Raw genomic sequence first — 27,882 nt, forward strand, 5'->3', positions numbered from 1 at the left:
TGGCCCGGTAGGGCCAACTTGGATTTCTGGATGAAATTTGGGGCGGGTCCTGTCATGATAAATCTAATTTAATAGTGTGACGTTAATTTGGGGTTGGATTTTGTTGTAGTGGTTGAATTCATTTTGGATGGGGTTGTATCGCCATCTTTCTTGTATGACCAGTTGGGGAGGAATGATCAAATTAAGTGTTTTGCAGGTTGTTAATCAGAGATTTTGTTCATGGATTTTTCATATTTGTGCAAGGCCATAGATGTAGCACGATTCTGTGGATGGAGAGAGAGAGAGAGAGAGAGAGAGAGAGAGAGAGAGAGAGAGAGAGAGAGAGAGAAAGAGAGAGAGAGAGAGAGAGAGATAGTTTTGGAAGAGAAATATTGTGAATTGATAAGAAGTATTAAAAATAAAAAGCAAAGGGAGTGTAGAATGTAAAACTAGATGTGCAAATTTCAGCTCCCTTAAAAAATTAAACATTTAGTTGATAATGAGTACGCTTGGTACAATCTAGTATTACAAGTGGAGTGGCCTTACAAATTACGTTTGATTTACTTTTATATTGGACCTGGTGATCTAGATAAATAATGCAATGAATTGGATCATTTATAGAGGGAAGTGAAATCAATACTTTACACTTCATGTTTTTTTTTTTGGTATTTTAACATCACATATTTTATATCAACTGTATTAAAAAAAATTTAAAATATAGAAAAAAGGAACACACTTATAGTGTGGATTGTAAAATAAAGAGTGTGAATTTTACTCTCCTTTATAGATGGTACTACATAAAAAACATAATGCTTGATTGTAGCCATGATATTAAAATTGATCAAAGAAATATCTGATCAATAAAACGTCCCAATGAAGAGTAGGAAGAACCACCATCCATCAAGGATTTCTTGCACATTTCACTCATCTCGTTCACCTTCTTCCTTATGTCACTATCATGCTCCATCACCTCCCTAACTCCTCTTTCTATCTCTTGGGCACTCAAAACCATTTGCCCCCCCTGACCGGAGTTATAAAAGTCCCACCCGTAATCTACACTAATCTTCACCGCCAATTCTAATTCCTTCACCATCTCAAATGCATTCATTTGTTGCTCCGAGTACATTGGCCACGTAGCGACAGGCACACCGAACCAAAGACTCTCCAGTATCGAATTCCACCCGCAATGAGATACAAAACCTCCCACGGCCGGGTGGGCCAACACCGCCACTGGTGGGGCCCACCCTATGATCTTTCCGATCCCAGCCGTCCGTTGGAGAAACCCCTCGGGCAAGATGGCCGCGGGATCGGCATAGTCGCTGGGGTGAGTAATCTTTCCCTTTGGTGGGGGGCAACGTATGGACCACAAGAACCGGTGCCCACTGTGCTCCAGCGCGCAGGCAATCTCTTTCAGTTGATCCTCACCAAAACTTCCCATGCTGCCAAAGCACAAGAACACGACCGACGATGGAAGCTGATCATCAAGCCATTTCAAGATCTCTCGGCCGGCCTGATCTGATCCCCTAGGGTTATTTTCGTCACTTTTTCCTTTTAGAAGTGGTCCCACCGGATATACCGGGGGATCTTCCCATAAGAATCAAGAGAACGAAGGGCATGCGGTTCCAGATCTGAGAAGGTATTTATCAAAATGCCCTTGGTCTCTCTGAACCTTCTTGCGTAGTTTAAGAATGGGATTGCCTCCTCTTTCTCCAAAAGTATACTCGGCAGGGCTTTGATAGGTACCGGATTAACAAAACTCGGGAGGACCAACTCAGAATCGGAGTCTTTCAAGTCGGCGATGTCCACGTCATGCTCGTCGTGGATCATCTGGAGGTGGAACACGAGTCCTAGAAAGCCAGCGTTGGAGGTGAAGAATATGTAGGTAGGAACCCCAAACTCGTTGGCCACGTCGATCATGGTGGTGCAGAACATGTCGATGACGAACCCGGCGAGTCCAGGGGTTGATGACTCGGACGAGCCGGCGAGTAGTTCGGTGACGGCATCTCTGACGTAGGGTTTGTGGCTTTCAAAGAACGATTTGCGGAAGTTGCTGCGGGTCATGTTTAGGAAGTCGACGTCGGGCTGTGGGAGATTGATGAACTTGATGCGGTCGGAGGCTTGTGTGATGCAGTACTCTGTACAGGCATCGTTGCCTTTGGAGTCGAAGGGGCCTTCATGACGAGGACGGTGATGAAGAGGTGGTCCTCTCGAGATACGAGAAGCTTTGCGATCTCTACCGTTGATATGACGTGGCCAACACCGGCGCAGGGGATGAACACCAGCTCTGCAGCTTTCTTCATTTCGATACGGTGACTGAAGGAAGAGTAGTTTGTCTTTGTTGATGACAATGAATGTGCTTCAAGAGTCAAGTTGTGGTGTTTAAATATTCAGACGCATGCAGCCTATATGTGCAGGTGACGTTACGACGTTATGCATATGCTGGCACAGAGCCCAGTGTTGATCGAGCTCATTTAATTTTTCTGTGGTTATCATTACACGAGTCTCTGACTACTGTTTTGGCAGCAAGCTACTCGAAAAGCATAAATAATTTTGAGTAAAATATTAGGGTGTTGTTACTCCATAAACTTGTTTCACTCCATTTATTTTGTTTTGACTTCCAGGTATTCCCTCCATTTCAATCAAACAGAACAAGAGTTAGGAGGTAACCCCTATCGGTGGTCGAGTTGGTAAGATTGTTCAGGTGTGGAATTCCCACATTCAGATTCGAATTCCGTCGGCGCTAATTGAAGTTTAAGAGGGAATCACAATGAGTGGTCGAGTTAGTAAAAATCTTTAGGTGTGAAATTCTGGCACCCGAATTTAAATTCCGTCGACGCTGATTGGAATTTAAATCTCAATCTAGTCTTGGTGGTTAAGAGAGATGAAGCGTTTTGAGAAGACACACGGACTAATCTCTGGCCTTAAAAAGCCTTTGAAGATACCGATAAAAAATAAAATAAAATAAAAAGTTACGTTAGGAGGGAAAATCCACCAAAGCCATAACCATGGCTTCCTCTGCTCTTCCCCCACCTCTCTCCACGCCCACTCAAACCCCCATACCCAACTCTCCTCCTCACAATCTCTCATCCCGAACCTTCCCACTGCCAACTCTCGAAACCGCCACAATTCGCTCCCGCCTAAGCAGTCTCTGCCAAGAAGGCCAACCCCACCTTGCCCGCCAACTGTTCGACACTTTGCCTCGCCCAACTACCCTTCTCTGGAACACCATCATCATTGGCTTCATCTGCAACAACATGCCCACTGAAGCCCTCTTGTTCTATTCCCACATGAAAAACTCCTCCCCCAGCACCAAATGTGACCCTTACACTTACTCTTCCACCCTCAAAGCCTGCGCCGATACCCGCAATTTCAACATTGGCAAGGCTGTGCATTGTCACATTCTTCGGTGCCTTCCGAACCCAAGTATGATTGTGCAGAATTCGCTAATGAATATGTACTCTTCCTGCATTGGAAGCTTTGATCATGCCAAGTATGACTTAGTACGCAAGGTGTTTGACACAATGCGCGAGAGAAATGTGGTTGCGTGGAACACGTTGGTTTCGTGGTATTTTAAGACTGAGAGGTATCGAGGAGCGGTTAAGCAGTTTAGGATGATGATGAGGATGAGAATAGCCCCAAGTGCTGTGAGTTTTGTCAATGTTTTCCCTGCTTTATCCGCCGTGAGAGACTATAAAAATGCCAATGTTTTATATGGTTTGGTTGTTAGATTTGGCGGTGAGTATGTGAATGACTTGTTTGTTGTAAGCTCGGCGATATTTATGTATGCTGAGCTTGGTTGCCTTGATTATGCTAGGAAGATTTTCGACCGTTGTTTGGGGAGAAACACAGAGATATGGAACACCATGATTGGTGGGTATGTTCAGAATAATCTTCCTGGGGAAGCAATCAGCCTTTTCTTTCAAGCCATACGATCAGATCAGGCTGTTCTTGATGAAGTGACTTTTCTTTCGGTTTTAACTGCATGTTCACAGTTGCAACAGTTGGAACTAGCTGGACAGTTGCATGCTTTTATTACTAAGCATTTCAGAGTGATGCCTGTTATTTTACTAAATGCAATTATGGTGATGTACTCGAGGTGCAATTCTATTGAGACGTCATTTAAGTTTTTTCATAAGATGCCGGAGAGGGATGCTGTTTCATGGAATACCATGATCTCTGTGTTTTCTCAGAGTGGCTTGGATGATGAGGCTTTAATGCTTGTTTATGAGATGCAAAAACAAAACTTTTTGATTGATTCTGTAACTGTAACTGCTCTACTTTCGGCTGCATCAAATCTTAGAAACATAGATGTTGGACAGCAGACACATGCTTATATTATTAGGCATGGAATAGAATTTGAGGGAATGGAAAGTTATCTCATAGACATGTATGCCAAATCTGGTTCAGTCAGGATTGCAGAACGACTTTTCAAAAAGAACTATATTGTTGATAGAGATCATGCTACTTGGAATTCTATGGTTACAGGGTACACACAGAACGGCATGATTGAAGAAGCTTTTGTAGTTTTTAGGAAAATGCTGGAGCAGAAGCTAATACCAAATGCTGTGACCTTAGCATCAATTTTCCCTGCTTGCAATCCAGTGGGGAACATAGATATGGGTAAGCAACTCCATGGGTTGTCTTTTCGTCACTACCTTGACCGAGACGTCTTCGTGGGAACTGCTCTAATTGACATGTACTCAAAATGTGGTGCACTAACTTATGCTGAAAATGTGTTTTTTGAAACCCATGAAAAGAATTCTGTCACATACACCACAATGATATTGGGCTATGGCCAACATGGAATGGGTCAGAAAGCTGTGTCTTTGTTTCACTCAATGGAGAGATCTGGCATTGTACCTGATGCGGTTACCTTTGTTGCAGTCTTGTCTGCTTGCAGTTATGCTGGTTTGGTTGATGAAGGTCTTTCTTTATATGATTCAATGAAAATGGAGTACAACATAAAATCATTAACTGCACATTATTGTTGTATAGCGGACATGTTAGGGAGGGTTGGAAAAGTAGTTGAAGCATACGAGTTTGTTATAGGGTTGGGTGAAGAGGGTTACGTGATAGAAATTTGGGGATCACTTCTTGGTGCATGCAGAATTCATAAACAATTTGAATTGGGCAAGATTGTTGCTGATAAATTGCTTGAAATAAAGGCTGCTACTGTCAAGACAGGCTACCATGTTTTGCTCTCAAATATGTATGCTGAGGAAGGAAAGTGGGAAATTGTTGATAAAATGAGAAAACAAATGAAGGAGAAAGGTTTGAAGAAGGAGCCTGGCTGTAGTTGGATTGAGATTACTGGTTTCCTGAACTGTTTCATTTCTAGGGACCAAAAGCACCCTCAGTGCAGTGAGATATATGGTATGTTGGCGGAGTTGACTATGATGATGAAAGAAGCTGGTTATAGGCCTTCTCTCAATTCCCATCTAGATGCAATTTTGGAACCTCATTAGTGAATCAAAGGAGAACACTTAATACAAGTTTTTTAGCCATCTTCTATATTCCATTGCGACTTAATCTTGGTTTTGGCAAATTGGAGACAGCTAATTACGGATGTCTAGTTGGATGACTTCTGGCAAGTAAATTTGACCGTCTTGGTAATTGATATCAGCTATATTCAGGTGAGGTTATCCGAAATGATGCCTGTATTGCGAGTTGGAACTCTACTATTGTGCTAATGCAGACTCTGGTGCAGGTCATCAATTGTTGAAAGCAGATATGCTCAGATGTTGCTCAAATCTGAATATGCCAATATGGATGAACTAGTGTCAAAAGTGCTGGACATACAATTTTCAGGTAAATGGTTATAGATTTCTTATTAATGGAGATTATGGTGGGAGCTTTTGTCCTCTTATTGCTCTCAGTAAACAGGACACTGTACATCATTGGAAATGATTAGGCACATTGTCTCTGATTTTATGAATATAATATCCTTGTTCAAAGGCCTAACTTAGTGCGGTATAATTTTTCTTTTCCTTCTTTTAGTCAGTAATCCTGCACTTTGATAACTAGCACTATTAATTGAGTGATACATGTTGGATGGCTCTGCTTATATCTAAAAACTTAACACACACACACAAATATATAAATATATATATATATATATATATTTTTTTTTTTTTCAAAGGAAATAAAATATAGCAAGTTTCTTGAGATAGATTTTTGGTGTTCCAAGGTTAAATCTATTGATTTGTAATGAACTCCTAGTCTAAGAGTTCCAATTCTGATTATTCTTCCTATACATTTCTCTCTTTCATCCTGAAAAAGATATTAGACATGAAGGCCCAAGTTCACACCATCAATTTTCTCAAGATGGGTCTTATGTTTTATTCTTATTAGAAATCAATACTGCATTCTAATTTTCTTTAATTGCATTCAATACATAAGTTTATGAGTTGTCAGTTGGAAGTTCATTTGCACCAATTCCTTCTCCTTATCTTCCCTCTTTTTATGAACGTAAAATCCAGAACTTGTTTCTATATCTTGCAGGACTTAATTTTACAGGTTTCCTTACGAGAGAATGTCATGTTTATACGTGTGGGCACAATACACATGGACAACTTGGTCATGGAGACACCACAGATAGCACAAGTCCCATAGATTATTGAATTGCTCAAGCAAATTGGCTCCACAGTAGATTGATGCTAGAGTCCAAGTTATATCTTAGCTGTAACTGACAATGGAGTAGTCTGCATGCTGAGTTCAACCACATGTAGTCCAATTTTTCAAAAGGAAGGGCGTTCATGTGTTTGAATCTTTGCAGTGACCTGCATGCAGGTGCACTTGACTCCAGTGGTTGTTAGGTAATCCTTTTTATTTATTTGTCACTGCAAATTTAAATCTTCTACTAATATGTTTCCTGTTCCCAATTTGACAAATTCCTCTGGATGTTAAGTTTGTAGAACTGTAACCCATGGACTAAGGATGAAAATTTGCCAATCTTGGTCTTTCTAATTGTACCTAGCAAAACCTCTTAGTATACCCAGCAAAGTAATTACCAGCTTTTATTCCCAATATATTGAAACCCAGCAATCTTTTTTCTTCTTCTAGGAATTCAGCACTCTAAGGTATAATTTATATTCACGTTAATGATAAAAGAATTCAACTGGTCATCTCGTATGTTCTTCTCAAGAAAGAAAAAATAAAATCTTTAAAAAAGCCAACCAACTCTCTTATTAATTCCTCCAACCAGTATGTATCATTAGGATGGAATTCTTCAACTTTCTACTTAACTAGATTATATGAAACTCTTGCTGCTGGACTTCAGCGGTTTAGACAGGAAATCAAATTGCTTACTTTTATGTTAGTGAGGATGTTTCCTCACATATCCACTCATCCTTACAGATAAGTCTAGTACTTCAGCTGTGTCGTAATCCAGGAGTCACCACCTCTGCCGATAAGCATGGTACTTCAGCTGTCTGACAGTGCCACTCTTTGATTTGGTTTTCCATTCTTCTGCTTCCGATCAGAGAGTTTATCCAATGCCAGCAAAGGCATGACACATTTGCGCCTTCGGCTATGGGAAATACAAGAATTAATGGTATGTAAACACCAAATGTCATAAGCATACTACATACAGAAATATAGGAATTTCAGCTGAGGTTGAATTAAAACACATTCTGCCGTTCCCGTGGAGAAAGACCCGTTGGCAAGATATGATGATATCTTCCTCAGTAATATGATCCTGATCCATATTCACAAAAGTGAAGGTTGAGACAGCTAGCCATCACCATGTCTATCATACTATCTCCTTCGAACTCAGATGAAGAAAGCTGCAGAGTTGGTAATCATTCCTACCCCAGGAATTGGGCACATCGTGTCAGCGGCGGAGATGGCAAAGCTCCTGGTTGCTCGAGATGACCAACTTTTCATCACAGTCCTCATCATGAAGCTAGACCTTGACTCCAGGCCCATGGGAATAGATATTACTTATACAGGATCTGACCGTATCAACTTCATCACCCTCCCAGAGGTCAACATAAGCACAGAAGGCATGAGCCCCAACAACTTCCTCAAGTTATTTGTTGAAAGTCACAAACCTCACATTAAAGATACGGTCTCCAAGCACAGCCAGTCCCAATCTGAGGCTAGACTTGCTGGGTTTGTTGTTGACCTGTTCTGTACGAGTATGATAGACGTTGCCAATGAATTAGGGGTTCCAACATATGTGTTTTTCGCATCCAATGCAGGGTTTCTTGCGCTCTTGTTCCACCTCCAAGTCCTTCATGATGAGCATAACAAGGACTGCACCGATTTAAAGGACTCGGATGCTGAGTTGGTGTTGCCCAGTTTTACCAATACACTGCCGGCTAGTGCCTTACCTAGCATGTTTTTAGACAAGGACTCCACCACCACATTCATCAACCATGCAAGAAGGTTCAGAGAAACCAACGGTATTTTGGTAAACACATTCATGGAGCTGGAAGCAAATGCTCTTCACTCTCTTTCCGATGGCAAAACTCCACCGGTGTACCCCATAGGACCCATGTTGAACATTACGAGAAATGAAAAGGATGAGGATTCAGACCTGGCATCAGATAGCACCTTGAAGTGGCTTGATGAACAGCCTCCATTGTCAGTAGTGTTCTTGTGCTTTGGGAGCATGGGAATTTTTGACGAAGACCAGGTGAAGGAGATAGCCTATGTGCTGCAGCACAGTGGACTTCGATTCCTGTGGTCCCTGCGGCAGCCCCCAGCAGAGGGGAAGGTTGCTTACCCTAGTGACTATGCAGATTACTGGGGAGTCTTGCCTGAAGGGTTCCTTGATCGGACTACTGGGATTGGGAAGGTTATAGGATGCGCTCCAGAAGTGGTTATCTTGGGCCACCCTGCAATTGGAGGGTTCGTATCTCATTGTGGGTGGAATTCTATGCTTGAGAGTCTATGGTGCGGTGTGCCCGTCGGCACGTTGCCAATGTATGCAGAGCAACACTTGAATGCTTTTGAGATGGTGAGAGAATTGGGATTGGCAGTGGAAGTGAGTATGGCTTATAGGAAGGGCAGTGTGAATGCACAAGATATAGAGCGAGGGATTAGGCAAGTGATGGAGCATGATAGTGATATAAGGAAGAGGGTGAAGGAGATGAGTGAAATGAGCAACAGCCTTGATGGATGGTGGTTCCTCTTACTCTTCGTTGGGGCGCTTTATTGAGCAGATTTTCCGTTGACTTGTTAGAACCCAAGATCATGTTCATGTCTGTAAACCAATTTCATCATGGAAGTGTTCCTCATTAACGTCAATAAGGATTTAAGGTTGTAAGAGTCTGTGCTAGCTGTAGAAAGCACATCATGACTGAACAAAGTCTGCCTTAAGGCTTAGCTAGAATGGCTGGAATGGTCTGTCTAGTTCCTGTGTAATCTGCAGTAGAATAAAAACAGCACTGTATACATTGGCACAAGAATGGAAGCAATGGTTACCAGTTTAATTGGTAACAACTTTAGAGCCTGATTTTTGTTTCCAACTTCATATTTCATGTCACAAGAATGAAAGCTCCTTGTAAGCTAGGCGGGGGATGTATATATATAGCACGTCTTTTTCGCTCTGCAGTTAGTTATATTTTCCATGAAAGCTGGCTCGTCTTCCTTCGGTTCCTGAATTTCAAGTCTGCTGACTAGTTCTTAAAATTTGGAATATGTTTTCTAAGTTAACAGAAGTAGTCAACTCCATGCAATTTTTCAAAGGTTGTCATTCCATGATCCTACATTCCTCCCCATCATGTAAAAATAGAAGCGTATATTTTTACGCATTTCATTCCATGGAAAGCAGGCAAAAATGACTGATAAATTAACATCTGAAATGAACAAAATTCTCAAATAAAAATAAAATAAAATAAAAAACAAAACAAAAAAGCAATTGTTTATCACTTTCAGAAAACATAGATGAAAGGCCACCGATCAAGTACGTTTATCATGTTACTCGCTTCATGAAAAAGCAATTGTTTCTGGCAAAGATTTGTCTCCTTTAAACCTTGTTGTGAACTTTTGGTGAAATGTGGAGAAATAATTTGGGACTAGGAAAGTTTACTGCAACTTTGTAGTAATGGTAAATAGCAGAGAAATGTAGTACATCTATGTAACCTTATAAATTGGCCAGCATTGATATAGTCTACGTACAATACAATGATTTTTCTCCTTAGGTATAAGGTTTTATACAAAAGCCTTCAGTGTAGTTAATAGTGAAATAGATATGTATTATAGTTTGTTTTGTCACTTCTAAGGTGGTTTTTTCATTATTCAACACACTCCTTAGTCCTTACCTGAGACTTGCATAAATTGCACAAAATGGCCCAGCACTTTATATACGTGGCCTAACACATCTTTTTTAGAACTTGTCAAATATGACTAAAAAGGGCCAACATATTATACTATATACGAAAGGCCGGTTGGGTGGGTACTGTTACTACTGTTCATCAGGTCCTGAAAAGTCGCTTTTGCCCTTGCTTTTGGATTCATATCAAGGTGAACATCTACATACTCTTTTGTCAGTTTCCAAACCGTGTTTCCAGATTCTTTGAAAAATATCTGGTTTTTGACTTCTTTATCAAGTTCTAGATCGATCTGAACTTTACCCCAATTTTCAGTTCTGCAATTTGCCCTTTCTGGAAGCATCCTTCTACACCGACATCAACTCTTCCAGACTATAAATTGAAATCAGCAGAGGTGAAGCAGCCTGAAACGTGAGAAGCATCCAAGAGAGGTAGACGGTTTTTAGGTAGCATTCTGTTTTCTCTCTTTTTCTCTTCTACCAATTTTTTTACGTTCATGTCTCGATCTTTTTCTGTGTTGATTTCAATGATCTTCTTCTGTGTTGATTTGAATGATTTTTATTCTAAATAGAAGTTTGGGTTATGGGTTTCTTGCCTTTGCCTTTGTTCTGAGTTTCTAACCTTGGAATTGATTGTAGGCTATGTAGAAATACTCCTCATTCTTTCTTCTTTTCATGATCAGACTAATCAGCAAAAGAAGAAGAGGTTTCATTTTCAGCCAAGGCAAAATAAGTATTGAGGTTCTTTTCTTATTGGTATTGGGTGTTCTTCGATTATGTTGGATTGTGGTTTTCATTGAGTTATTTGTTTGTGAATTTTATGCGACACTAGATGGTGGCTCACTTGATTTGATGGCTTCAATTGTATGATGCCTATTTTCATTTTTTTTTTTCTACTGGTAAGTGATAAGATTTTGAGTTTGTGATGACGTGAGAGGTTCATAACAAATTCTATATATACTCTAAAGTTACCAACTGATGTATGAACATTACCGAAGAACTCATAGATTACAGCAGAAACAAATAGAAGGAACTCATTAGAAATCAAAACTCTGTTTTTCTTATTATTCTATTAGTTTTTATGTAATACGGCTTCTATTAGATTATCTATTGTTCTCAATTTTAAACTGATACCAGTTTTTATCTTCTACAGATTCTGTTTGCTCTGCAATTTCACATCTAGGTGATTAATTACAACAACTTCAAGGTATGCTTTTGATCTGTCACAATTTCAAACTTTTCACTACTGATCTATAGCATCTGCTTTGTACTCTTAATTTCAATAATTCAATTATCTTCCAGTCAAACTAATTATCTTCCAATGTTTTTTTTTTTTTTTTTTTGCTTTTTCAGATTGATGTAAACTTTTGGAACTTAGTGTATATGAATGTATAGTTTAGTTCATAGATTGTTTTGAGTTCTTCAGATTTATAATTTCTATGCAAAAAGGTGTATGTGTGGTTCTCTGAGCGCTGTTCTTTTCTAGATTGTTTGCCGTTATTTAACGTTGTATGCGTCTTTAGGCATGTCGATTTTAGTGTTTTTCGTGGATTTTGGGTATAAAGCTAATATGTTGGCAGTTGTATTTGTTCATTTATAAGTTTAAATGCCTAACTTTCAAAATGTATAAGGCTGACTAGGACTTTGCCCACAGTATGTCCTTAGTTCTTTATTTTTGTGTTTCAATGGATAAGCAAGTTAATTAAGCATCTATGTGTTTGATGCTCCATATTTATGTGTATCTAGCTAGCTTACCTCAGCTCATTTACAATAAAATTCAAAGTAATATAGTTGAGCTATCCTTTCCTGTTTTTCCTTTCCCGCGAGGATGAAACAAATTTAATTGAGCTTTGATGAGGAGGATCAAAAGTTAAACAATTTCATCTGATTTTAATAAATTATGATCTTCTGTTCACTATTTATCATTTTTGATTTTGTTTTTGTAGTATTTTAGTATGAGCTTTACTTTATTAATAAGATTACAAGTTGTAACTAACCCTAAAAAGAATTCAGAATAATGTTTAGTCTATTACTAATTTCTGTAGCAATTATGATTAGTGTGTCTATTATAAGGAGTAATCATTTGTCATTTGTAACTATTATGTACTTTTGAATGCAGTTATGGCACCAAAGATGAGGCACAGCAAGATGAAGAGATTATTACAAGAGCATCAGGCTGGAGATCATAATGATAGAGAAAGAATGCAAGAAATGTATGAATGTCAGAATCTTTATACCAGTGTAACTAAGGCTGAAGGTGCTGTTTCCAGTCTATAGATTAATTATTGAATCTTAAGTGTTCCATTGAATGAATGCTTTAGCTGCAAAATCAAGCTAACTAACATTTTTTAGATCTGAATCAAGAATTTGAATGAAATTCATTGGGTGCATTTTCTCTAGCTGCAACTACTGTAATTTAAGTTTTTGGACAAATGCAGCTAGCTAATCAGCTAAAATGTTTTGTACAAGTATGACTGGAGTTACCAACTTTTTTAACAAACTCCGGTAAATTTGTGAACAAACCTGTGCCATTGCGCAGTTGATTTTCAATAAAAAAAATTTATTATTTCATTGAACTATTCATTAATAACAATAAATTCCGCAGCAAAGCGCGGCACTATTTCCTAGTATTTTTGAAAGACTAGTCATTGTTTATTTAATATCCTCAAATTTGAGTTAGCCCATCTTTCCAGACGCTCAATTTAAGAAAACAAGTTTGAGCTTAAGAACCCGAGCCAAATCCTCATCGAAAAAATAACCCGAGCCAAATGTGATCAAGATGAATCGCTCAAATAACATGTTATAGTATACATGTGGCCCTCGAATAACATATTAATATTGTCCAAATGTAATGATCTTCGACACTAGGTGTGAGGTTTATCTTCAAAATCTATTAATCTAATAGTAACAACTAATTTATAGTTTTATCACTTATTTGTTGTGAGACTTATAAATAAAATTACGACGAAATTTTTTTTGTCACCGAGAAATACTGAGTATCAATTTAATATCTTATTGCTAGCTTGTTACATAAACACAAATACTATTCTACAAAATACATGCAGGAATGATCAAACGTATTGATGTCTAAAATTTGAATGGCTGATGTGTATGTTATTGGTATGTGCATTCTAAGAGTCGAAAGGCATGAACTAAAATTGAAATATATTGAACTGTTGTTGGAGAGGGTTAAGCCAAAATAGTAGTCAGAGGTTATTGCACGCATCTATCCTATCTACTACGTCTGCACACAACCGCATATGTAGCTGAACTGCCCTATATTTGATTCATTTCATATTCTCATAAAAAAAATTAAAAAAATAGAAGCGGGACCTTAATAAGCTCCAAAAAAACAAACTGGCTCAGTGAGCAAAGGCATGACCTCACTTTCAGTGTATCGTTTAGTGCTAGCTCCAAGGGAATCTTCCAAGACAATAATACAAAATTGAAAAAAAGGAACTGAACTTAGAGAGTGCTGAAAAATCAAACACTATAATCTATATATAAAGATGCCTTGAGTCTCCTAAATCCTTGACCTAATCCCATCCCCATCTTTCTTAACTTCATCAAAATGAAGAAACCCGCAGAGCTCGTGTTCATCCCCTACGCGGGTGCCGGCCACCTCGTACCGACGGTTGAGATCGCCAAGCTCCTCGTATCTCGAGACGACCACCTCTTCATCACCGTCCTCATCATGAAGACACCCTTCGGCTCCACAGCCACCGACACCTATATAGACTCCATCGCTGTCTGAGGTGGCAAACGCATCAAGCTCATCAACCTCCCACAGCCCGACGTCGACTTTATAAACATGCCCCGCAGCACCTTCAGCAAAACGTTCGTCGAAAGCCACAAACCCTACGTCAGAGATGCCGTCGCCAAACTCGCCGAGTCAGCCGATCAGTTGACCCCTAGGCTCGCCGGGTTCGTCGTCGACATGGTTTGCGCCACTATGATCGACGTGGCCAACGAGTTCGGGGTTCCAACGTACATCTTCTTCACCTCCAACGCTTGCTTTCTAGGGCTCGTGTTCCACCTCCAGACGCTAGCCGACGAGCATGACGTGGACGTCACCGAGTTAAAGGACTCGGAGGCCGAATTGTTCGTCCCGAGTTTCGTGAATCCGGTCCCCACTAAAGCCCTGCCAAGAACACTTATGGAAAGAGAGGGGGCAGCGTTGTTTGCAAACTTAACGAGAAGGTTCAGAGAGGCCAAGGGTATTTTGGTAAATACATTCTGGGAGCTTGAATCTCATGCACTTCGTACTCTTAGTTCTTATGGTGAGACCCCTCCGGTGTATCCGGTGGGACCCATACTGAAGTTGAAGAGTGAAGATGAAGTCCACGTGGACCCAGAACAGGCCGGCAAAAAAAAGTCGGATATATTGAAATGGCTTGATGATCAACTTCCGTCTTCAGTAGTGTTCTTGTGCTTTGGGAGCAGGGGGAGTTTCGGTGAGGACCAGGTGAAAGAGATGGCATGTGCGCTGGAGCAGAGTGGGCACCGATTCTTGTGGTCTCTACGTCGGCCCCCACCAAAGGGCAAGATTACTCACCCCAGTGACTATGCCGATCCTACAGCTGTCTTACCTGATGAATTTATCAGACGGACGGCTGAGATCGGGAAGGTCATAGGATGGGCCCCACAAGTAGACGTGTTGGCCCATCCGGCCATTGGGGGTTTTGTATCTCATTGTTGGTGGAATTCCATTCTCGAGAGTTTATGGTTTGGGGTGCCAATCGCCACGTGGCCTATGTACGCAGAACAACAAATGAATGCATTTGAAATGGTGAGAGAATGGGGATTGGCCGTGAAAATCAGTGTGGAGTATGGCAGTGTGTTTCATAGTACTGCCGAAGAGAGGCAACTGGTTTTGATTGCACAAGATATAGAGAGAGGAATAAGGGAGGTGATGGAGCCTGATAGTACTGTAAGGAAGAGAGTGAAAGAGATGAGTGAAATAAGTAAGAGAGCGTTGATGGATGGTGGTTCTTCCTCCTCTTCATTGGGACGTTTTATTGATGAGATATTTCTTTGATTAACTATAATAATGGCTGCAATCAATTAAGCATTGTATTTCTTTTGCACAATCCAAATGTATGTCTTGATCATCAAAAATGTTGGTACACAAATGAAAACTATACTTTTTGGTACATTGTTTTTTTTTTTGAATTGTAAATTGATTATATTTATAACATCAAAGTATTACATACACTAAAGCTCTTTAATTCATGATAAACAAGGCATGTTTATTTGGCCTAAAAAAAAGGTAAAAAAAAAATAGCAAATAATACTCATTGTCTCATTAGGCACAATAGAATTTTGACTTGTTCCAAAAAAAAAAAACGAAAGAGCAAAGCTTTTTTTGTTTCGATAAAAAGGAATAATATTAGTTTTCTTGAGAAAAGTCGCCGGAGCCAGTTTTGCATTTTTCACTTGAATCCTTGTCTTCTTGGTAATGGTCATTTATACAATCAATTCATCCTTGTGAGGCACTTTTATTGTATACGAGAAGAAAATATTTTCTTGCATGAATCATATCAAAGTAGCTCAATACAGTGGACATTGAATGGAGAGGATCCTCTCCTGAGCAAGCTAAGCAAGCTAATCACTTGAGCTTCCTAATTAAGTTTTTGACTAGATAGTGACACGTGGATATAATGAATCCAACGGTCTAAAACAAGCTTTAACTTGTTTACTGCTCCTTTTCTTCTCTCTCTCTATTCATCTCTTCCTTCACGTCTCTTTGTCTATCTATCTCCCTTTCCCCCCTCTGTTCTTTACGAATCTGTCTACAGGCTGAGATTATGTTGGGGAACAATCACATATATGATGTTTAATCATAATAGAAATTTCAATAAGGATTGAAAGCAATGCTTCAATCCTAATATACCAATGCAGTAATATTTGAATCCTACCATATGAGTGCAATTTGTAGACAAATGAATGTTATGACAAAGATTGCAAGTAAGAGAACAATCTTGAAAAAATAAAAAGCAATATAAGAAAAGGAAATCACTGACTTGATTTTTCGATTGAGGCATGCAAAATGCAGTTGACTAAATACAGATTTCGCCCCTACCCTTGTGCTCGCAGTTCGGTGGGCATCCATCTTCTAGAATACAACAATAGATGATCCAAAATTAAAGCACTATAATTTTGGACTTTGGCAAACCATAATTATATTTTGTACTCTCTTGACACGAAGAAGACTTGTAGAAGAAATTATAAGAAAGAAATCATTGATTTGATTCTCTTGATCTCTTTGATATCTTTTTTCTATATTGATTTGTATATGATGTGTATTGAAGGATATGACTATGGGTTTATAACTTTATATAGACAGTAAACCAATATATGTGTTCACTTATCTCCTTGAGAGAAAGACCAATTCTTAAATACACCTATTGAAAATAAAGACATGCACCCGTTCAATTTGAAAAGTCATGATTAATTATATATTCATTCTTATTTAATTGGATATTTGATATAATTTCCAACAGATTAAGCAAGAGAAAAGTAGCTTGAAATATTGGGTATATGCAGACTAATATGCTGGGAATTGATGATTTTCAATATGCAAGATAAAGATAACATCATTCATGGACTCTCTTTTTCTTCCTTATGTTCTTCTTTTACTTCACTTAGCACCAATGCATATAACAGCTAATCAAGTGGGTTTCAATGAAATTTGATACTAATTTGATTTTTTGAAAATCAAAGAGAGAGACCAAATTAATGGGTACGGTTGATCCCCTGCAATGCCTAAAGAGAGAAATTAGGTTGATGGTAAACCCAGGCATTAGTTGATGAAATTTTATAGGGATGAAACCAATTAGCAGAACACCCAGCCCCAGAAATCGAACTCATCAATTGAATCCCAACCAATTTCATCCCATCAATTCAATCACTACCAATCCTAGAGGGTAGGACTGCGAAACTGGGTTTTGGATAGGAGAGTGAGAGTCTTCCATAGAACTGCTATTCTCTGTGAAATTGAATTTTGGAGAGAGAGAGAGAGAGTGTGTGTGTGCGTGTGTATGTAGGGCTCGAAATCGCTCGAACGTCACTTATGCTTGATGACATCATGTTTATAACTCCCCAACCAAGAAGCTTCTCTTACTTGGGGACTTCGGGGACTTGTACATACCTCCAATAGTGTGGAGGATTTGCTACATCACCAAGCATAAGTAACACACTACTAGCAAAATAACAACACACACGGATTTACTGTAGTTAAAAGTCACAGATATCCGTGTGAAATAGAAATACTGACAGAAATCCGTGTGAAATGAGCATAATGGAGCCCACAATAATTTATACAATAACAATATCAACGGAAATCCGTGTGCATACACAACAGTCACAGATATCTGTGTAAAAACTAAAACATTTTCACACGGATATCTATGTGAAAAACAATTCACACGGATTTCTGTACGTATTATAAATTAGTTTATTTATAAATCATTAATTTTTTATGTTATGTGAATTATAGAGGGACGGATTTCCGTTAGAATAAGTATTTGATACAGATTTCTGTGTGAAATGAGTAATACACACGGATTTTCGTGTGAAAATGTTGACACAGTAATCCGTGTGAAAAAGGAGACTACCCAGAAATCCGTGTGAATAAACAACAGTAACTGATGGCTGTGTAAAAACTAAAACATTTTCACACGGATATCTGTGTGAAAATCAATTCACACGGATATCTGTGTGAAAATTAATTCACACGGATTTCTGTACGTATTATAAATTAGTTTATTTATAAATCATTAATTTTGGGGGGTGAAATTTGCACACCCTTTCATTTTTTTAATACTATTTCATCTCACAACTTTTTACTCTTCCTAAAATACCCTAAAGTCTGATTTTTTTCTTTTTGCTGTTTTGGGTCCTAAAGTCAGCTTCACGGGGTAGATGATGCCATCGACAAAAGTAAACGATACCCATCGGCAGCTTCACTGGTTTTCTCAACAATTTTTTTTTTTTCCTAAAACTTTCTAAACCCAACGATACCCATCGGGTTGCCATCCTATTTCTTTGTGATGCTCAACAGACCCATGAATGTTCTCGGTTGTTGTGAAATATATGAAAGACTCCATCAACTTCAAGTATCTTTTTATAACTGAAAATGGAAGCCGAACCAGAACATACACCCACTTTTAAGAAGGAGGGAAGATTTATGCATTGTTAACCTGGGAACTTCTTGTCAAACAAAGATTGCTACCAAATTTACAGCAAACATGCATGAAAAATGAAGGTGTCCACAATTTAACTGTAAGATACTTGAGTACAGTATTTTCAAGAGCAGAGCAATATCTAGTTCTTACCGAGCAACCAAATGTAACACCGATTGGTTTTGCAAGAATCAGGAGGCTCTGAATCACAGCAACAAACCAAGCAAATATCTCGAATTACTAACACTTGAACCAGTAGTATTCACAAAACTATCTTGCAAAACCCCAACTAGTGGCAGAACCATTATCTGAACAACCCCTGCAAGATCCTAACAAAACAACTCCACTGGTACCCAAATTTGAAAACAAATCAAACTGCACCAATACCAAGAACTCTGAAGCTGTCAAAATGTTCTACAAATCTTGGGTAACAGTAATCAAGCACAAAACCCAAGAAACTTACTATGATCCTGCATGCTCAAACTTGGTACTTCGAATCCGATCTCTGCCAAAATCGGGTCTGGGTTGAATTTCGGATCTTTGCCGGAAGATTCACAGAGGATTGTAAAATGGGGTCTGGGTCTTGGATACGTCGAATTCGCCCAAATCGACACTGTCTACGCTGCCTTCGGATCCATAGCTGTGGGATTTCTTCCAATGCTCTGCAAATGGGTCTCTGTTCTTTAACCTCGCAGCTAGAAAGAGGAACCCAGCTTGGGCTCATACATGGAGAAGAAAGAGAGAAGATTGTCGTGGGTTTTGGAGAGGAGAGAGAGAGAGAGAGAGAGAGAAGACAATCTGACTTTAGGGTATTTTAGGAAGAGTAAAAAATGGTGAGATGAAATAGTATTAAAAAAATAAAAAGGTGTGCCATTTGCAATTAAGGGTGTGCAAATTTCACCACCCTTAATTTTTTATGTTATGTGAATTATGGAGGGACGGATTTCCGTTACAATAAGTATTTGATACAGATTTCTGTGTGAAATGAGTAATACACACGGATTTCCGTGTGAAAATGTTGACACAGTAATCCGTGTGAAAAAGGAGACTACACAGAAATTCGTGTGAATAAACAACAGTAACTGATATCTGTGTAAAAACTAAAACCTTTTCACACGGATATCCGTGTAAAAATAACAATTAGCTACAAAATTCCGTGTGAAGAAGTATAGGTGTATATAAGGTTGACCATTTATTTGATATCGAAATAACGGCGGATTGAGTTAATTTTTTTTACACAATACCTATTAATACACTATAAATAAATGGGTAATGTCAATTTATTGAATTTCAATTTTGATTTATTGGTTCGCACAAATATTCTTATATGTCTACTAATGTGGTATAACTAGTTTATTAGTTGTAATGAAAAGTATACCTTCCATGAGCAACAATGTTGAGGAAATTGAATTTATCAAAATCGACCGTTGGATGTTATCATGATTAGAATAAATAGTTATGGACAAAATTTCAGCAATTTTTGTTATCGTTTAGGTCGCGATCTACTAGATCAACCATGAACCCTAAATACCACATAAAACTAATATGCTCATAACCGCTCATTCGCAACTTATTTTTTCGATCTGTCAGCTCTCATACTCTCATGAATATGAGGTATACCAAATAATGTAAAAATTTTGCAAAATTTATCTCCTCGTGGTTTAACTCTCCTTAGGGAATTATCGGTGTATATAAGGTTAACCACTTTATTTGATATTGAAATAATGGCTTTAATTTTAGTTAATTTTTTTTACACCATACCTGTCAATACGCTATAAATAGATGGGTAATGTCAAATTTATCAATTTTCAATTTTTATTTTTTGGATTGCACAAAATTCTTATATGTCTACTAATGTGGTATAACTAGTTTATTAGTTATAATGAAAAGTATACCTTCCATAAGCAACAATGCGTAGGAAATAGACTTTATCAAAATCGACCATAGGATGTTATCATGATAAGAATAAATGGTTGTGTTCAAAATTTCAGCTATTTTCGTCGTCGTTCGGGTTTCGATCTAGTAGGTCAACCTTAAACCTTAAATACTACATAAAACTAATATGCTCATAACCGCTCACTCGTAACTTATTTTTTTGATCTGTAAACTCTCATGCTCTCATGGGTAGAAGCTATATCAAATAATGTAAAAATTTCTGAAATTTTATCTCCTCAAGGGTCTGCTCCCCTTAGGGAAGTAGAAGCGTTTAAAGGGTTGACCGGTTTATTTCATGTCAAAATAACTGCGGATCGGGTTAATTTTTTTACACAATACCTATTAATACGCTATAAATAGATGGGTAATGTCAAATTTATCAATTTTCAAATTTTTATCACATGTATGACACAAAATTCTTATATGTCTACTAATGTGGTATAACTAGTTTATTAGTTATAATGAAAAGTATACATTCCATAAGCAATAATGCGTAGGAAATAGACTTTTTCAAAATCGACCGTAGGATGTTATCATGATAAGAATAAATGGCTGTGTTCAAAATTTCAGTTATTTTCGTCGCCGTTTGGGTTTCGATCTAGTAGGTCAACCCTAAACTTTAAATACTACATAAAATTAATATGCTCATAACCGTTCACTCGTAACTTATTTTTTTGATCTGTAAACTCTCATGCTCTCATGGGTAGAAGCTATATCAACTAATGTAAAATTTTCTGAAATTTTATCTCCTCAAGGGCCGACTCCCCTTAGGGAAGTAGAAGCGTTTAAAGAGTTGACCGGTTTTTGGTACAGACATCTGTGTGAAATGAGTAACACACACGGATATCTGTGTGAAATGTTAACACGGAAATCCGTGTGAAAAGAAATATTAGCTACAGAATTCCGTGTGAAAACTCTATTAGCTACAGAATTCCGTGTGAAAAACTCTATTAGCTACAGAATTCCGTTACAATAACTTTTTAATACAGAATTCTCTGTGAAATGAGCAACACACGAATATATGTGTGAAATGTTAACACGGAAATCTGTGTGAAAAGAACTATTAGCTACAGAATTCCGTGTGAAAAAATAGAATAGAGACAGAATTCCGTGTAAACAATAATTAACATGACAATTATATATTACTGAGATAAATACGCACAAATATTAGTGGTAAATATATATGTATCTCACACGGATTTTCGTGGTAAATTTTTTCCCGCTCTCTTTTTTGGAACAAATTCAATTTCCCTCCCCTAATAGTATTACACACTGATTTCCGTGGATTATGTATCTCATACACACGGATATCAGTAGCAAATGTATTTCACACGGATTTCCGTGGAAATTCCGCTTATAACCAGCAAATTGATCCAAATCTGAAGCATATCCATCCATGTCCTTCTCCCCCACCCCTAAAGCATATCGATGATCCAAATCTGAAGCATATCGATCCATGTCCTTCTCCCCCACCCCTAAAGCGTATCGATGTTCTTCTCCCCCAAATCGATTCAGCCTTATCAGAGGTCTGGAAGCACCGCCTCCAGCTACAATAATCTGTCTGTGAAATTTGAACTCTGCAATCCCAGAAAAAAAACGAGAGCATGTCGAAGGAGAGAGCCAAAAGAGGCACACTGCCTCCAGCCCAAGAGGTAAATCAAACTTGAGTTCGAATTTTCAGTACTCGATTCCACAATTTCATGAAAAATATCGAATCTTTGATTCTCCGAATTTCCAAAACGTATTGATTTATTTTGATCAGGATTAGTGTTTTGGTTTCTGAATTAGAGGAATTTCGTGTTGTTTAGTTGTTTTTGTTCTACGAACTGTAAAGAAAAGAATTTTGATTCCTGAGATTTCCTGTACTTTGAAGTAACGAATCAAAAATGCAGCCTCACTGTGATCATTGAGATTCAATTGAGAAAAGATTTGATTGAGATTTATTGTGCAGTAAATTGAGAAAGTTGTAGAGGAAGGTAACTACCATGGAGCTCAGCAGCTGTACAAATCTATTAGTGCGAGGTAACTACTATGCGTATTGGATTGAACTCTCAGCATGGCTGTTGAGAAGTCCATTTATTGTTCTTTTGCTTTTTGGAGGTCATTGTGATAGGCATGCGCATTGATAGTATATGCTTGTTTTGTCGCAGATATGTAGCTGCTCAGAGGTATACTGAAGCTTTAGATATTCTTCAGTCGGGTGCATGCATCCAGTTGAAACATGGGCAGGTTATGCTCTTGTAGTTCTTCTTATAGGACCAGTTACTCTAGCAATGATAAAATTTAAACTTCAATGTTCTTAATTAATTGAATTTTTAGTAAAGAATGAATCAATCTTCGAGAATTCAAATTAGGCTTGTCTGCATACTGATTAAGTTTTACGCCTGTGTTGGAACTGTCACAGTTCTTATATGAATTATACACAGAAAGAAAAGAAATCCCAGGTATTGATGCTGTATGTGTGAAAACAAATTTCAGGTTACGTGTGGGGCAGAGTTAGCTGCTTTGTTTGTGGATACACTTGTCAAAGCGAGATGCCCTTATGACGATGAAACCCTCGGTCAGTTGCTCGCCTCCAGCGTCAAGCACCGCCTCCCTCCAGTCCATCCTTCCCTCTTCTCTGTTGCCTCTGCTGGAGCTCCTTCAGTCTATTTCTTCCATCAAGGCCGATTACATTGCTCGCCAACAGGTCTTCTATCCCTTCACATTTTTTTTTGGCAATGACACCACTTGTTTTGTTAGAAAAAGATTATGGAGGGGGAGAGCAATAAGATGTCTTAACATGTAATTGATTTGATTTCCATTACTTGCTGGCTAGTTACAAAATCATTGACCTTAACATGTTACTGATTCGAAGGAACTGAACATTCATTTAACTTTACCAGCTTAGTCTAATGGTCCGTTGATTTCCATTACTTGCTTCAGAAAAGGCAATAAACTACCTGGTTCCAGGTACTACAACAATTAGCAAAAGAGGCATCCTTTGATAAACTATTAAAACCTTCCGGCCTTGCTACTAATTTGGAAAGTGGTAGTGTCTTGTTTAGTGTTCTTGTTTTGATATATATATTTTTTTCAGCTCTGAGGACTTCTTGTCCTTGTACTTTGATCTTTTTCTTTCTTTCTTTTTTCTATAAACGTTTGTCCCCAGTTGTCTAAACTTTTGATTAAAAAGAAAAAAAAACAAAAAGAAAATAATAATTCAAGGGAGTAGAACCCAGTAACAAGTTTTTCCAAGTTTTCTCCAACTTACTGCAGATGCCAGGTGGGAGCTTGACATTTTGTGGGGTTAGTGGATAAAACAGATTGTACCAACTGAAACTTGGATAATATTTATGTTGCCCTTGACACTTCCGTTTCCTTAAGGATATGTTGGTGCTTGGTTTTGATCCATAATGGATTGCTAGATTTAGAATGTGTTCAAGGAGGAAAAGAAGAATATTGGTTTCAAATTGGGCTTGGGTAACAAGTAATTTAGAATATCAGACTAATGTTTTTAAAGTAGCTTAAGATGGTTTCAGCTGCAAGAAAACTGCAGTATTCACTGTGTCCTTAGTAGGAAGCATAGAAATTGTAGTCCTTAAGTGGGGGAATGATACTGTAGTTTATGAACACAAGCTCATCTAATATTTATGCTGCATGTGGGGGAATGCCAAGAATGCAATGAAATTTACTTGGAATATTAAAGCGTTATACTAATTTTTCTAACATGTGTAGTTGAATTGAAAGAAAGTTAAAATTGATAGATTGCTGCATAGAACTTTATAAGGTCTGTGATCTATTCCAAATTATTTGAAGATATATAGAATTAATAACATAAACAATATGTTTGTATGTACAGTGCAAAGCATCCTCTAGTCCTCTAGTCCTTTGCACCGATGATTCTGGGGTCTTTTCTACCTGCCCTTCCAACGAGTACAACCTTGCTGCTTCTGCATTTGGTATGTCTGATGTCACTAGTGCATTTAATATAAAATAGAACAAAAGCTCACAACTGATACCCGTTTCTTGAATTCTTAGGGGAAGGAGGGAAATATTTCAGCTAACGAGAAATTCGTGCAAGTTTATATTTGCTGATGATGGAGTAAAGAGATAATTAAAGGAGATTTTTAGTTCACTAGAACAGAAGCTCGACCAATCTTTCGAATTTAGGGGCATATGCAGAAACGCTGATCATTTCATAAGTTGTATTATCAACTGTTATTGACATCTTTAGAATTATATTTTTTTTCTTCAAGTAATGCAGAATCTTCATTGGTTCCTAATTAATTAGCAGATTTTTTTTATAATTTTTTTTTTATAAATGCTATCACTTTTACACACAGAAATCAGTGAGAGTTAGGGTAAAAGGATTTGACACAGAAATCCGTGTGAGATAGGAAGTTTTTTTTTTTTGATCAAATATGAACTTCATTAATAATGAACTGCTTACAACGAGTTTTGGGCGACATCTCTTACTCAGAAATAGCCACTAGACTTCCCACTGGAAACCTATATACTGACTCTAAACTTGCACTACAACTGTATGACAAAGACAACAAGCGTAGGAGCAGTAAATCCTTGACATCTCACCTCTTGTCCAGCCAGTAAGAACTCTAAAACTAGACAACTCACTTGTGTCGACACTAACTCACCAACCAGAGTCCTCCTGACCAGCTTTTGATCGACCAAGCCAACACTCGTTGTGACCTAAACTCGACCAAAAGGATTGCTGGACCTTTAAACCTGGGACTAAAGAAAACCCAACACCATCACCACCCTATTGTCGACACCATCCATCCACCACTGCTCCAAAACGCCATCGCCTCCGACCCGATCCCAGAGAGGAAGGACCCACTAGAAGGCCAAGGATGATTGTCTAGCCAGACTGTTTTGCCACCGCTGCTGACCCAACTCCAGAACAGGAACGATCTCCGAGACTGCGGCAGAGAAGATTATCTCTGCCACACCATTAGTAGTGTCATATTACCAACAATAAAATAAAACCAAACCCATGGCAAACCTGATCCACCATCACACCACCAACTTGGTAGCGACTTATTACTAAAAAAACAACTTAAAAAACAAGCATTAAAAAAACAACCAAGACAGGGCCCAAAATTGAGCCCAAACCCCACATCCAGCCGAAGTAGAAGAGATATCAGAGCCACCAAACAGGCCCAGCCCAGTTCCTGCACAACCCCCACCTTCGTCCCCTCATTCTGACATGCCACCACCTGCTACGGATCGCCACCGTCCGCGCGCTCCTAAACCGGTTGTCTCACACCAGCGTCGGCGACCCACCAACTTGGTCGCGCCACCGCCAGAGCTCCACAGCCCACACCCCAATCCAGAAGTCCACCCAACCCAGATCAAGTCGGGGACTCGTAGCGCCAACCCGAAATGGATTGACAATCCCCAATCCAGAAGTCCACCATCTCTGACCATCCAGGATTTGACCCGCCACAAATCTCATCTCCCCGCCCTCTTCATCCCCAGACATGCCGCCCAACCAACCCACAACTTCCACCTGCAAGTATTTAACCACCACCCCCAGCAACTCTGATCTCCTCTACCACCAGCCATCCAGCAACAAGGGACAACGATCACCCAACAACAAGGCCCGTCCGACGACAGCGTCCATTGACGCGCCGCCGGACGGAGGCAAGAAAGTTTTTTCAGAAAACCCTAGCAGAGAGTTTTTGCCTCTTATGTTAAAAAAATAGAAGAGGACAACTGTGAGATAGGAAGTTATTCACACGGATTGCATTTCATTACTGTAATTTATATTCATAGAAAGACAGTGGGGCCCACGTCTAATATTCACACGGACAAAATAATCCGTGTGAGATAGGTATGTATTTGACACAGAAATCCGTGTGAGATAGGTACGTATTTGGTACAGAAATCCGTGTGAAATAGAGTTGTTCACACGGATTGCAGCTAATTCCGGTAATTTATATTTATGGAATTATAGTGGGTCCACGTAAGTATTTCACACGGACAACATAATCCGTGGCGGATGAGCATTACCCCCCCTCCAAACTGTACGGTAATACCAATCTGTGCGTGCACTGTGTGTAAAAGCTATCACACACTGAAATCAGTGTGAGATAGTCTTATTACCCACAGATTAAAATCCGTGGGTAATTGTTGTTTTGCTAGTAGTGACACCATCTTAGGGGGGCCCACAAGCCATGGGGGACCCTAACCGAGACATACACCGTAGCCCGACATCCAACCTACCCCGTGATGGTCGGAGGAGGCCAAAACCTCGCCGGGAAACAACCTTCCCGGCCTTGCCAACTTGCCTTCACAACATGCTTTGAAGACTACAAATGGGACTCTTTGTCCCACATTGAAGAAAATGTAAATGAAAGGCGTTCCTTTACCTATAAAATGGACCCCTCCTCCTACTTGCAAAGATCATCCCATTACATCTCTTGTAATCCCTTTGGGCCGCAAGGCCCAAATACATATAGTTAAATACTTCAAGTGGACGTAGTCTCCCGCTAAGGCGGGAGACGAACCACTATACATCTTGTCTTCTCTCTCCCTCTTACTCTCTTTCTCTAAAGCTAACTAGAGCCTTCGGTTGTAACGTTAACAGAGAGAGTTGGGAGAGTCAACCACTACGTGGCACTATGTAAACGATTAGATGTTGTTTTTGCACTTGTCATTACGTGGTTGAAAACCTAGGTAGCTTAGGTTATTAACTTGCTCAGGAGAGGATCCTCTCTTGGCATTGAATAGGTTTACCAATTTGTGGTTCCCACTTCTCAGTGAGCTCTATTTAAACTCAATTTGTCCAACCAATTTGTGATTGTCCTACGCAACTCAAAAAAAAAAAAGTGTGCACTGTTCAAGTAAATCCAGAATATATATGTTTGGTCCAAACTCTAGGTTACTTGACTTAGTTGTAATAGGGTTTAGAATTAGAGATATTCTCAGAGATATTCATAGATATCCGATTAATTGTACGATTATCTTTCCTTGCACAACTCTGATTATATGTCTTATAATCCTCTATAGAAAGAGGCCCCTATTATCAATGAAAATACGACTCCATTCTCTCCCTATTTTGGTTTTCCTTAAACACGTTATCAGCACGAAGCCCTAATCCTGAAACAAATAGCCAAACCCTGATTCAAGAAACTAAAACCCCAAATTTGAATATAAAACCTTGAAGCCTTTTTTGCCTCCACCTTACACCTTAAAGCCCTCGACCCCAGGAATCCAGAACAGGCGGCAGAACCACCAAAATCGGCCGGAACATACCGAACCGGCCACCGGAAGCTCCAAACCACCCTCAGCAAATTCTCCACTAGTGCACCATGTTTTGGACCTCCGACTTCTTCCAAATTTTTCCAACAGAAGCCCTTTGATACCAGAATCAATGAACCAGAAGAAAAATTCCAAAAACTGGCCTAAAACTTGCTAAACCGGCCGCCACAATTTCCTGAAGGAAAACCGGCAGAAAAGAAAAGAGAAAAAAAAAAGGGAAGGAGAAGGCAGCCCAAGGCCCAACGG

The 27,882-nt window shown here is 39.0% G+C and overlaps 2 protein-coding genes, 2 long non-coding RNA genes and 2 pseudogenes across 5 annotated transcripts; 5 read left to right on the plus strand and 1 right to left on the minus strand.

Moving 5' to 3' along the window:
- Positions 1-697: 697 nt before the first annotated feature.
- On the minus strand, positions 698-2,563 carry LOC112186944 (annotated as a pseudogene).
- Positions 2,145-7,749, plus strand: LOC112185815 (pentatricopeptide repeat-containing protein At3g22150, chloroplastic). Of its 2 annotated transcripts, XM_024324125.2 has the most exons (5): positions 2,145-2,393; positions 2,601-5,612; positions 5,687-5,787; positions 6,481-6,794; positions 7,336-7,749. In XM_024324125.2, exon 2 carries the CDS (start codon positions 2,985-2,987, stop codon positions 5,442-5,444), a length of 2,460 nt encoding a protein of 819 aa, XP_024179893.1. In that variant the 5' UTR covers positions 2,145-2,393; positions 2,601-2,984; the 3' UTR covers positions 5,445-5,612; positions 5,687-5,787; positions 6,481-6,794; positions 7,336-7,749. The 2 variants fall into 2 exon arrangements, with proteins under 2 accessions (XP_024179893.1, XP_040370954.1); XM_040515020.1 differs by lacking the exon at positions 7,336-7,749 and having other exon boundaries at positions 6,481-6,838.
- A 4-nt stretch (positions 7,750-7,753) lies between these two features.
- LOC112184901 (putative UDP-glucose flavonoid 3-O-glucosyltransferase 3) lies at positions 7,754-9,142 on the plus strand. The gene has a single exon (XM_024323136.1). It carries the CDS (start codon positions 7,754-7,756, stop codon positions 9,140-9,142), a length of 1,389 nt encoding a protein of 462 aa, XP_024178904.1.
- A 1,323-nt stretch (positions 9,143-10,465) lies between these two features.
- Positions 10,466-12,661, plus strand: LOC112189894. The gene is made up of 2 exons (XR_005806330.1): positions 10,466-11,462; positions 12,375-12,661. It is a non-coding gene; the product is annotated as an uncharacterized LOC112189894 (long non-coding RNA).
- A 937-nt stretch (positions 12,662-13,598) lies between these two features.
- On the plus strand, positions 13,599-15,408 carry LOC112188669 (annotated as a pseudogene).
- A 6,283-nt stretch (positions 15,409-21,691) lies between these two features.
- On the plus strand, positions 21,692-24,661 carry LOC112188716. Its single transcript, XR_002931522.2, has 6 exons — positions 21,692-22,025; positions 22,325-22,395; positions 22,524-22,602; positions 22,852-23,062; positions 24,215-24,314; positions 24,394-24,661. It is a non-coding gene; the product is annotated as an uncharacterized LOC112188716 (long non-coding RNA).
- The last annotated feature ends 3,221 nt before the right edge of the window (positions 24,662-27,882 follow it).

The sequence above is a fragment of the Rosa chinensis genome, chromosome 2 (assembly GCF_002994745.2).
Source record: "Rosa chinensis cultivar Old Blush chromosome 2, RchiOBHm-V2, whole genome shotgun sequence".
Classification (NCBI taxonomy): Eukaryota; Viridiplantae; Streptophyta; class Magnoliopsida; order Rosales; family Rosaceae; genus Rosa; species Rosa chinensis.